General features: G+C 50.1%; 1 protein-coding gene across 19 annotated transcripts in view; it reads right to left on the bottom strand.

The window, feature by feature from the left end:
- Window positions 1–12668, bottom strand: part of MEIS2 (Meis homeobox 2) — a 299653-nt gene that overhangs the window by 178906 nt on the left and 108079 nt on the right. For all 19 annotated transcript variants that reach the window (XM_069209023.1, XM_069209015.1, XM_069209016.1 and 16 more), the window contains one exon: window positions 10271–10416. In XM_069209023.1, coding sequence (XP_069065124.1) covers window positions 10271–10416 — 146 coding nt within the window. The remainder of the gene's footprint in view (window positions 1–10270; window positions 10417–12668) is intronic.

The raw sequence follows: 12668 nt of genomic DNA, 5'->3' as shown, positions 1-12668 counted from the left end.
TGCGCAGATCAACACAGGCGCTGCCTGCACCATAGTCTGGTCCCTTCCTCTCTCCCCCACTTGTGAGCACATGGTCCTCCCTGCTCCACAGAAGAAAGGGCTCCTGCCTCAGACCCAGTGTCTGAGTGGGTCCATTGTGCCTCACCCCTTCCTGTTTTCAGCCCATGATCAAACATGCCCTTTGCTGGATAAATAAGAAGACACTTGAGAAGGAAGTCAGAGCCCTCTTGAGGGCCATTGAGGCAGCTCAGGGATTCTTAGCATGGAAGACAAGGGCTTCCCTAAGACTGTGAGCACACTCCGCGCCTGGGTTAGACTTCCTGGTGCAGTCTTTCTTCTATGTCTGTGGCTCTGCATACAAGCCAACCCTCCTGGTTCAGAAGGAAGACTACTGTTTTCATTGCTAGTCCAGCCCCCCTCCTGATTGCTGCCTGCAAAAAACCTGATTCCTCTACAGGCTACAGCTGACAGGGCCTGGTCTTGTCAACTGAACTCGGAGTATGCACGGCCAGTGATCTGCTCCTGCAGGCCAGGGCACAGCACTTGCATCACGCTCTCTCTGCATGCACAGCCAGTAACTTGCTCCTGCAGCTCAGTGCACAGCACTTGCATCACGCTCTGCATGCACGGCCAGTAACCTGCTCCTGCGGGCCAGTGCACAGCACTTGCATCACGCTCTGCATGCACGGCCAGTAACCTGCTCCTGCAGGCCGGGGCACAGCACTTGCATCACGCTCTGCATGCACAGCCAGTAACTTGCTCCTGCAGGCCAGTGCACGGCACTTGCATCACTGTCTCTGTATGCACTGCCAGTAACCTGCTCCTGCAGGCAGGTGCACAGCACTTGCATCACGCTCTCTATGCATGCACTGCCAGTAACCTGCTCCTGCAGACCAGGGCACAGCACTTGCATCACGCTTTGCATGCACGACCAGTAACCTGCTCCTGCAGGCCAGGGCACAGCACTTGCATCACACTCTCTCTGTATGCACTGCCAGTAACCTGCTCCTGCAGGCCAGGGCACAGCACTTGCATCACGCTCTGCATGCACGGCCAGTAACCTGCTCCTCCAGGCCAGGGCACAGCACTTGCATCACGCTCTCTCTGCATGCACTGCCAGTAACCTGCTCCTGCGGGACAGTGCACAGCACTTGCATCACGCTCTGCATGCACGACCAGTAACCTGCTCCTGCAGGCCGGGGCACAGCACTTGCATCACGCTCTGCATGCACAGCCAGTAACTTGCTCCTGCCGGCCAGTGCACGGCACTTGCATCACTGTCTCTGTATGCACTGCCAGTAACCTGCTCCTGCGGGCCAGTGCACAGCACGTGCATCACGCTCTCTCTGCATGCACTGCCAGTAACCTGCTCCTGCAGGCCAGGGCACAGCACTTGCATCACACTCTATCTGCATGCACTGCGCTCTCTCTGCATGCACGGCCAGTAAGCTGCTCCTGCGGGCCAGGGCACAGCACTTGCATCACACTCTCTCTGCATGCACTGCCAGTAACCTGCTCCTGCGGGCCAGGGCACAGCACTTGCATCACACTCTCTCTGCATGCACGGCCAGTAACCTGCTCCTGCGGCCAGGGCACAGCACTTGCATCACGCTCTGCATGCACGGCCAGTAACCTGCTCCTGCGGGTAGGGCACAGCACTTGCATCACGCTCTGCATGCACGGCCAGTAACCTGCTCCTGCGGGTAGGGCACAGCACTTGCATCACGCTCTTTCTGCCTGCCATAGCGCTTTGTGTGTGCACCTGACAGGTAAGGAAAAAAGGCGTTCATTTGCAACCGATCCTGTCGCAGCACATTTAAAAATCCAATACATAACAGTAACCCGATTCAGACCCCATTAGAAGTCAATGGGAGAAACACATTCTCCCGATTTTTTTCCCCAAAATGCTGGCATGTATGGCTCTGCCCCTCAAACTCTGATGGACATGCTCCCATCTCCTTTAATAATGTTATTATGTCATGGTTTTAAAGGACCTGGTTCAGTGCAGGCCAGGCGAAACCACACCCATCCTTGGGAGGCGACCCCAGGCCACCACCCACACGTGTACCTGTCCTGGGTCTGCCCCACAGTCGCCATCGAGGGGTCTGCCAGCAGGAGTGAGCCCAGGGTCAGAAGCCGTGTGCTCCCTTAGCTACAAAGCTCACATCTACGACCCTCCTCCGCCGGAAATAAACCATTGACGGCGATGGAAATGTGAAGAGACATCCAAAACCTTTGTCCCCTCGTCATGTCCTCTCCCACGCAAACACCGGAAGAGGTGTCTAACCCGGAAGACGGCGTGGTGGAAGGAGACCCGATGACCACAGCGTCGAAGGAGGGGCATGAGGTACTCCGGGTACCCCCCGCCTAATCCTAGGCCCCCGTCAATCAGAGTACCCTCGCCCAAAAGCAGCCGATGTCAAGGACGCCAGCGCTAAAAGGCAGATCAGGCTGCAGACTAAGCAGAAAGACACCAGAAGATGCATCTGTCAGCAGCATGGGTACCTAACTCAGGGGCATCATATGCGACCTGCAGGTCACAGGTTCGAACCCCAGGAGCTCAACCTTCAACCCTACCACGGGCAGCTAGGAATAGTACATCTGCCTTTAAAGCATGTTGAGACAGGAATGACATGATTATAGGGTATATTTGTTTCAGGGGGAGATGTGGACTAGTCGCCGGCTGCGAGAGCAAAAGTCTCGAGTTCTAATCCTGGCTTCTCCCTTGACCAAACTGTGCTGTCTTGTGCAAATCACTTTATCCTTCTGAGAGCACTTAGAGACACACTCCCTACCCTGTGCAAATCACTGTATCTCTGTGTCCACTGGGAGCTCTCAGGGGCTCACTAACTCCCAGCACTGAAAGCTCTATAGAATAAAGTGGACAATTACAAGGTTTTTCACGGCTGGTAGAAAAAAATAATAATTTCAGGAGACCTCCCAGCCCACAGCCCTTCCCACAGAAAAGAAGTCTGCTTTCTCTGAAGTTTTCTCATTCTCTTTGGGGGTTACAGAGCTAATGAGGGGGGTGACCGGCCTACCCCTGCATTTAGTAAACCCATTAATTTCCTTGCATATAGGTTAAATCTTTAAGAGGCCTGGCCACTTTATCCGTCAGGAGCAGAAGAGGTTAATGATTTTTTTGTCATATTGAGACAAACAGTGATCGATTGCTGGCTTTGCTCTTTGTTTTGGGGTTCTTCCCCACTCTTTTACTTTTTACTGATTCAGAAATGGGGATAATGCCTTGTGGCAGAGAACCTATGTTCGAAACCCCCCAAAGGGTATAGAAAGATTCGCTCGGTGCTAGTTGGGTGTTTGGGGGAACAAAAAATACTGCGTTCTTCTACGATCCCCTGGGTTAATGAATGCATGCATGTCAAAATGCACCAATTGCCCATTCAGGGGGTACAGCCAAGCAGCCTCTTCTATGGGGACCCATCCTGGGACGCAAAATACATTTACTTTACAAATCCAAGTAATGAGATAATTCAATTAGTTTCTCTAAAGTAAAGCCCACTGCCCCCCTCACCACCAGCCCCAGCCTCTCAAGAAAGCCTCCAAGAACATGGGGGGATTATTGTAACACAAGAGGAGGTTGAAGAGCACAGAGGGGGTACGGCCAATTTAAAATAATGTTTAGAGAGCGAGGAGGGGTTGGGGGCAGCGAAGGAATGCTTTTTCGAAATGGGGACTTCTTTTTCTAAGGGAATGGTCTTGAAAGAAGCATGCCTGCGGGCCAGGCTCCACAGAAAGGCTGCTGGATGCAGTGAGAGACAAGAAACTAAGAGAAGAGATGGGGAAACAGAAACCTGGCTGAAAGTCAGGCATTCATGGATGCTAGACCACTTGGTCCCAATATTCTTTAGACAATCCAACTCACTCCTAGCTCCCTACCTGCATAGTTACAGCTAATCTACATGTTCATTCGAATTCCAATTCAACAAGACTGAAAATTGCTCAGTAGTGCTGTGCTGCCTGTTGCATGAGTCTATCATACTGTTGGACGCGTAACTGACCCTCCCCAGACCTACCACGCTTTCAAAAGAATAGTCTTGTCAGGAATCGTAAATGTCAATTCCCACCATGTCACTGGCTTTAAGCCAGTCCTTGCTTTTCATCGAGCTGAGCAAAGCATGGTGGTACTTGTAGTTTCACGTTTTACTTTTATCAATATGGACCTGCGGTTGCTTTAAAAAGTGGGTAATGCTTTCAGCAACAAGGAAACACCCCACAGGCGGAAGGAGGGAGTTTGAGCGCTGCAGACGCTTCATATGTAGGGGGCGCTGAAATGGTGGGGGGGGGGGGGCGCTGACAGTGAGAGACAATGATCCAATACAGGCGACTAACAGATGGAGGTGCGCTGAGCGACCCCATGTCAGGTACACCACTTCATGTTTTCAACCTAAAGAGCGTTGCATTCTGGGATTTGTAATTACATGTTTAACACGAGAAAAAGAGGATTGAAAAATCCAATCACTGAAATTGCTGTTGGTTTAAAAGGTGAGAACTGGCTGACACGAGATAAGGCCTCTAAAAAGTTTTAGGACAGTTCTGGAAGGCCCCATTGACATAGCTGCCAAGCTTCCCAAGGTCCATGAGTGACGTGCTGCTCCACATCAGTATTACCCCCTTTGAATTCTGGGGCTTGTAGTCCTCTTTTTATAACAGAATAAATAAAACAACAAGTCCCACAATTCAAAGGAAAAACCTGGACTGGAGCTGCATGATACACATGGACCAGGGAAACTTGGCAGGGCTGCATTCATCCCTTCCCTCACAGGATCCTTTCATGGAAGGGCTGCCAAACTAAGAACAATTTGCAGGATAGCCCCTCCCCCTCTGCGCCGGTGCAGCCATTAACAGCTGTGGAGTCATTTTGATAATGGCACAAATCATTGGCACATGGTGAGGCTGGGGGTCTGGCTGGTGCAGCTCCCCCCCCCCCCCCCGCCGGACAGATAGAGGTGATTAAACCCTCGTGATAACCCCTGACCAACATGCAGTAGGTTGACAGCCTTTTCAATTAGGCAGCCTGCGTGCAGATCTCATTACTGCGCCGCAGACTCGTGTTCTCTAAGTTCCTCTGAGCCAAGAGGGGGCCGGGGGGCTGCTGACCTCTGGAGAGACCACCACAGCACCTGGGAGGCCTGGACAGAGCATTGGTCATGTCTGAGAACCTCTGCTGATACATGACTTACGTACCTTGTTGGGCCAGATGTAGTAAGATATTGGTCACAAATTGTGAGTCTACTTTTGTGGCCGGTTTCTTTTATTTTTAAGAAACTGTGCTACATATTACTAGGTTGGTTGTCAAAATACTGAACTGTAGTGGGTTGCAGAGCCACCCTCCTCATCAATATTAATTGAGCAGATTGCATTTTGTGACCCACTATGATTGGCTACAGTCAGGACACCGTTAGCAGTCCACCATCCTTGTAATTGACTTTCACATCTCCAGGTAAGCATCGTTGTCACCTAGACCGGCAAGTAATGTGTCAACACATTCCAGGAAAAAAAATCAATTTTAAAGAATGTGCCCTTGAGACTTGGGGCCTGGGCGCCGATTGCGTGGCTTGCTTAGGTAGCCAGTTGCAACGGATTAGGTCCCCCTGCCCATCCTGTGACCAGTTCAGTGCTCGCCAAATGTACAAAAGAATAAATGACAAAGCCAATGGGCCTTACTTTCAGTTTCTATCTTTTTTTACAAGGTTAACTTGATTAGGGTTCACATATCTTGCACAACACTGCACACCTATCACTCAATCAATCAGTATTTGTAAAGCGTGGCTGCTCACCTGTGAGGGTCTCAAAGCGCTGGGGCGCTAGAGATTGTAAACACTGCAATATTTGTATAAAATCCTTACTAAGGACAGGTTCACAAAGACACAAGTGTGTGCTACATATAAATACTTTCTGATATGGGAACTGCTATCTCTTGGCCTTCCTCTGATGTGACCTAGTACTCTCCCCGTGAGTCTCCTTCCGGTTACCTTAGCAGCAGATATTATCAATAAAATAACACCTGTTTTAGCCAGACCTAAAACTGAGTGTTACATTTTCAAAGACTGGAATTGATTCACTAAACATTCTGGGTGTTTGATGTGCAAATGGGAGCTGTGCGAATGGCAGCATTGAGCCAGGGCTGGAAGAGAGCCCAGGCTAGGCACCCACCACCACCCTTTACCACCATAGGTACCATGGAGTGCTGGCGACAGTTTCAGGATTCGTGTCTCAATGGCCTGTCGGTGACTTTCCAGGAGCCTAGGCTATGTTTTACTCCCTTTTTCTAAAGGAACAAATCAGGACCAGTAGCCACTCTACACCTGGTCCAACAGATCCACAGGAAACACCTCTGCCCAGCGAAAGACTCAGTAGTTGCACACACATGCCACGGTTACTGCAGTCGAGCTGATGATAGAGCTGTAGAGCGGTCCTGAGCAAAGTACTGTAGAATACTACCAGGGCTAGGGCCGTAGAGTGGTACTGGGGATGGGGCTGTAGAGTGGTATTAGGGATAGGGACATAGAGTGGTACTGGGGGTAGGGTCCTAGAGTGGTACTGGGGATAGGGTCCTAGAATGGTACTAGGGATAGGGCTGTAGAGTGGTACTAGGGATAGGGCTGTAGAGTGGTACTAGGGATAGGGCTGTAGAATGCTACTGGGGATAGGGTCCTAGAGTGGTACTGGGGATAGGGCCCTATAGTGGTACTGGGGATAGGGTCGTAGAGTGGTACTGGGATAGGGCTGTAGAGTGGTACTGGGGATGGGGTCGTAGAGTGGTACTGGGATAGGGCTGTAGAGTGGTACTGGGGATGGGGTCGTAGAGTGGTACTGGGATAGGGCTGTAGAGTGGTACTGGGGATAGGGCCGTAGAGTGCTACTGGGGATAGGGTCGTAGAGTGGTACTAGGGATAGGCACATTGAGTGGTACTGGGGATAGGGTCGTAGAGTGGTACTGGGGATAGGGCTGTAGAGTGGTACTGGGGATGGGGCCATAGAGTGGTATTGGGGATGTGCTGTAAAGTGGTATTAGGGATAGGGCTGTAGAGCGGTATTGAGGATAGGCCCATAGAGTGGTATTGAGGATGGGGCCGTAGAGCGGTATTGGGGATGGGGCCATAGAGTGGTATTGGGGATGGGGCTGTAGAGTGGTATTAGGGATAGGGCTGTAGAGTGGTATTGGGGATGGGGCTGTAAAGTGGTATTGAGGATGGGTTGTAGAGTGGTATTGGGGATGGAGCGGTAGAGTGGTATTGAGGATAGGCCCATAGAGTGGTATTGAGGATGGGCCCGTAGAGCGGTATTGAGGATGGGGCCATAGAGTGGTATTGGGGATGGGGCTGTAGAGTGGTATTAGGGATAGGGCTGTAGAGTGGTATTAGGGATGGGGCTGTAGAGTGGTATTGGGGATGGGGCTGTAAAGTGGTATTGAGGATGGGTTGTAGAGTGGTATTGGGGATGGGTTGTAGAGTGGTATTGGGGATGGAGCGGTAGAGTGGTACTAGGGATAGGGCGGTAGAGCGGTATTGGGGATGGGTTGTAGAGTGGTATTGGGAATGAGTCTGCACTCCGGTATTAAGGGCTAGGTCGCATAAGGTATTATATTTCATAGCAACTAAAAGCAGTACCAACGGAGGCCAAGCTATGCCCACAGTTTGTCCCTGTAATTGCACAAAAATATAATTTCTGCCTTTCCAAATATAACATGGGCATATGCCATTCAGGCACAGTTGCATTATACACATGTGCTCTGCCCATCACCGAAGCATGAGCGCAAACATGATGCTTCCGCAGCTGTTTAGTGACCCTGCCTGTTTGGTGAGGAACTTACACCCACATCAAGGAACATATCGCCAAAGTCATCCCCTGGTTGTACCATCTACCATCTCACTTAGGGCTACCATCCTTCTGTAGCCAGCAGCCGGATTTGACAAATTGTCTGCCTCCTAGCAAACACTTCTAGCATACTGCACAAAGAGTAAAAAAAAAAAACCTGAGAGAAAGCAAATAGTTCTTCTGTGAAAGTTTTAAAAAAAGAAGGTATTTTGGTGCCTAAGTGAAGCTGTAATAGTCAGCGGAACAGCGATACATAAAACCAATTGCAAAAGGGGGGATGCAGGTAGATTGCCGCGCAAAGTGCTCCTGTTCCGCGCATGCAATCCCGCTCCCCCAGAAGTGAAGGCGGCTAGCTTTTAAGATAATGACCCAGAAGAAGCACTTCGAGAGCATCTTTAATCTGTGCCTTGCTAAGGATGGCATCAGAAGCTCAAAAAGCCTCTTTTGTGCAAACAGCACGCGCATGGCGCGAATGCGCAGGTTGCGCGCACCTTGGCCCAGGAGTGTTCGGGCAACTCAGGGCTATGTGCTGAAGGTGGTGCCTCTCCATCACTCTACAAACACGCCATGAGGTTTGCGTCTCTGAGTCAACAGCCACGTTTCCTTCCATCCTTGTGCAAGGTTACGTCTTATGTTACAATGCTTACCCTCACCTTTGTGCAAAAACAGGTTTAACTGCACTACAAGCTGGGGTGCCAACACAACAGGTCTACGTAACACACAGACCAACCCTAAAGATTAACACATGTGCTTACCCCACCTTCGAAGTTTTTGTTTAATTCCTAGGAGGGATGGGAACCAAAAGAAACCATGACAAATGTTCTAACACCAGATCATAATTGCACCAAGTGAACATGGCAACTGAAGGCTGGGGGGGCAGATGGTACCCCCAACAAGCAAATATTGCCATAAGCTCGAGGAGTATTGTTCCCCTGCAGCAGCAAAACTGAACTACATAGTAGAGGACCACCAGCAAATACCAGAGCCCAAGATCACTGAACATATTTATTTCATGCTCTTAACAGCTCGCAGGTCTAGCCCTTCCCATGTGGCAGGTCCTGTGGTTACTTGTGGGAAAACCTCTCCCTCTTCCAGCCCACTGCCTATAGCTGTAGCAGGCCCAACAACAGGCACGTGAGACCAAAATGCAAGGAAGGGTCTTTCAAGTGATGTGCACAGAAGAGAAAGGTTCTAGTTCCAAAAACCAGGACAGCTGGTTGAAGTCAGTGTAGGCCACAGTGACAAGCAGAGGAAATGTGTATCAGCAAGGAGATGTGGAGCTGGTGCTGAGGATTTCTGGGAGCAAGGGTTTTCCCAAACAGTGCAAAGTTTTCCAGCAGCCACAGCATCCCAGATCCATCATTCCCAGCAGAGGAAGCGTCCTAATATGAAATTCCTAGCAGTGACAGCGTTCCAACTCTAGCATCCTAAACAGTGACAGAATCCTAACTCCAGCATTCCAAGCTATGACAGCATCCCAAATCCAGCATTCCCAGCAGTGGCAGCGCCCTAATTCCAGCATTCCAAACAATGACAGCATCCTAACTGCAGCATTCCCACTTCCGCATTCCCAGCAGTGACAGCATCCTAACGCCAACATTCCCAGCAGTGACAGCATCCTAACTACAAAATTTCGAGCAGTGACAGCATCCTAACTCCAGTATTCCAAGCAGAGCAGCATCCTAGCTCCAACATTCCTATCAAGTACAGCATCCTAACCACAGCTTTCCCAGAACCGGCAGCATCTTAACTCCAGCATTTCCAGAAATTACTGCACCATGACTAACCACTATCATGCTGACTATGGCCTTAATCCACATACCACATGGCAGTGACAGCAACACGGCCAGCCCCAACCCAACCGAACCAAGAGCGTGGTCTGGACCAGACAACACGAATACTGCCATTATCAATGCAGAAGGCTAAAGTTCCTAAACACAGACCAACAGCACATTTTTGCTTTCCACTCTCCCAATACCGCTGTGACCTCATTTCCACTGAAAGATTTAGGGCTTGATTTAGAACTCAGCAGATTGGTTACTCTGTCACAACGGTGCCGGCTATCTCATCCGCTAAAATCCCATTATATCCTCCCTTAATCATCATGGCATTCACCAGCAAGAGACAAACAAGCTAAATTTGTCTCACGTTTCGAAATGGTTCAAAAGGACCAGAGAAGCGGGATACATGATCAACCACCAAAGTGCGTTGTCATCAAACATCGGCCATCTTGAATAACAGGTGGGCCAGTCCGCTGCCTTGAAGGCAACCATCTTTGACGTATTCACACAATGCAATGCAAACAATGAGACAAGCACGTTACGTAACCAGGGGAGTGCCAACCTCACATCCAACCTTCAACAGAAGCTGACCAATCAGAAGTCATATTACAAGTCACGAGAAGGAAGCAGCGAAAATTGCTCACACTTACCGTAAGATGCTGGAAGAGCCACGCTCGCATGATATTTGTGGCTACTTTGGGGAAAATGCCTCTTTTTTTCTGGCGCTTTTTGTCCTTGTCCGGGTCGTCATCGTCCCCCGTGCCCGGCGAGGCCACGCTGTTGTCTAACCCGTCCCCTGAAAGGACAGAAAGGGAAGAAGCTTCAGAACAGGGAGGAAAAATGCTAGACCAACAGTTTGCTCTAATCACGAGTGCACTAATGAACCTTTCCCTCCGTCTCCATAAAGCAACCGCCTCATAAATTTTCTCATTAAGTGTGATTGCTCATATGCATGTATAAACACTGGAAACTGTGTCTCTTTAAACAGTTCTTTTTTTCATGTGTCTTACATAGACACATACCATTAATTCAATTATAATAACTCTGGTTCTCCGGATCTGCACCAGCTCTTTGTAAATTACACACTGCACCATACCAAAAACCGAGGCACAAGAAAGGGATTTCAACCATGTGGACACCATCCAAGCTACAGTGGGCAGGTTTGCATGGATAGGTAAAAGGCATGGTAATGAGTCAGGCCACGGGCCACCATGCCACTTCAGTTGGGACCCAGCCATATGCAAATGACTCCTGACCTCGCTCCAAAGGGGGCGGTCCAGCCCGAACTACCAGGACAAGTCCTACCTTGCAGTTGCTGCTGCATGAACTGTGCCGGAGTGGGCCTTGAAGATGGCGCCCCTGTATCAGACCCCGCTCTCAGAGGGTCCCGCTCCACTTATGTCGACAAGAAGCGTGACAATGGCGGCGGGCGCCTTCCAGGACGCGGTCCCCTGCCCGGCACGCAGGCTCCCACGCGACACACGACCCTCACATGGCATTTGCATGACAGGGGAATGTTGACATCTCCGCCTCGCTGATCTGCATCATTAAAAAAAGACGAGGCCTGACGGAGATCAAGGCAGGGACACGCTCTTAATCAGAAACTTTCCGCCAGCCCCTCGTCCCTTTGTGCGTCTCCCGGCCATTAATTGTGCATTAGCAGAAATCAGTTACTTTTAGCAGGCAGAGTTATTTTTTCTCGCCCTCCGGCAAAAAAAGCCTTGAAAGCTTGCCTGGAGGGCAACTAAATTATGTATCTGAAAACTCTTCCAGCGCAGGCGTCGTAGGGCCCTCGCCTTCCTCAAATTCACACAACCACGTCTCCCCGTTTTTGGGGAGACATCAATCAAGGGAGGCCGGGTACGCAAAATTCATGCATTAATATTTGAACTTATAACTTTTCTGTAAAGCGGGGAAAAAAATGCAAAGAAACAAGAGCCGGCTGGTGGCGCAATCAAATGCAAAATAGATGAAGGATGCCGAAGATGGGGCGCCGCCTGCGACTTCCACAGCCCATACCCCCCCCCCCACGCCCTTCACATCATTAGCCCAGGGGCACACCAAGGACTGGGGGAGGGGGAGGAAGGCGACGAGAGGCGCTGTGGAGTTTATAGTGCCCACAGGTACCTAGGAAGCAGCCGGGTTTGAGAAGGGGAAGTATACATTACAAAGTTACTTAGAAAGCAGTCAGATCCCGGAAGCGGAGGTATATGTTGTAGAGGTATCTAGGAACTAGCTGCTTCCCTGAAGTGTAGGTATTTATTGTAGAGGTACCAAGGATGCAGACGGTTCCCAGAAGTGGAGGTATATATTATAGAGGTACCCGGGAAGCAGCCGGACCCCGGATGTGGAAGAATAAATTGCAGCGGTACCTAGGAAACAGCCCGCGCCCGGAAGTGAAGTATACATTGTATAAATACCTAGGAAGCAGCCAGGTCTGAGAAGTGGAAGTATACATTGCAAAGTTACCTAGAAAGCAGTCAGATCCCAGTGGTATATATTGTAGAGGTAACTAGGAACTAGCTAGGTCCCTAAAGTGGAGGTATACATCGTAGCGGTAACTAGGCACCAGCTGCTTCCCTGAAGTGGAGGTATATATTGTAGAGGTACCTGGGAAGCAGCTGGACCCCGGATGTGGAAGAATAAATTGTAGCGGTACCTAGGAAACAGCCCGCTCCCGGAAGTGAAGTATACATTGTAGCGGCACCTAGGAGGCAGCCAAGTCCCGGGACTGTAAGGAGCATTTGTAGAGTTTATGCTGCCTGAAAGTACCTTGTCGGCAGCCGTGCCCCAAAAGTGTATGTATACATTGTCGTTCCCTAGGAGAGTAGTGCAGAGTTTATATAACCTGCTAACACTCAGGAAGCAAAATTCCTGTCATCGGAAAGAGTCCATACAGTGATTTTCTTTTCTGCTAAGCGGGGATGTAGCTACCATTAGTGCAGCAGGTGCAGTGGCACCGGGACACAAAGCCCTAATGGGCACATTGAACCATAACAGTTGCTGTACTCTACTACACCAACGTCAGTCAAAGAGGCTATTTTCCTT

This window comes from Pleurodeles waltl, chromosome 9 (genome assembly GCF_031143425.1).
Source record: "Pleurodeles waltl isolate 20211129_DDA chromosome 9, aPleWal1.hap1.20221129, whole genome shotgun sequence".
Taxonomy (NCBI): domain Eukaryota; kingdom Metazoa; phylum Chordata; class Amphibia; order Caudata; family Salamandridae; genus Pleurodeles; species Pleurodeles waltl.
The sequence above is the reverse complement of the archived record's forward strand: the minus strand, read 5'-3'. Positions and strand labels throughout refer to the sequence as shown.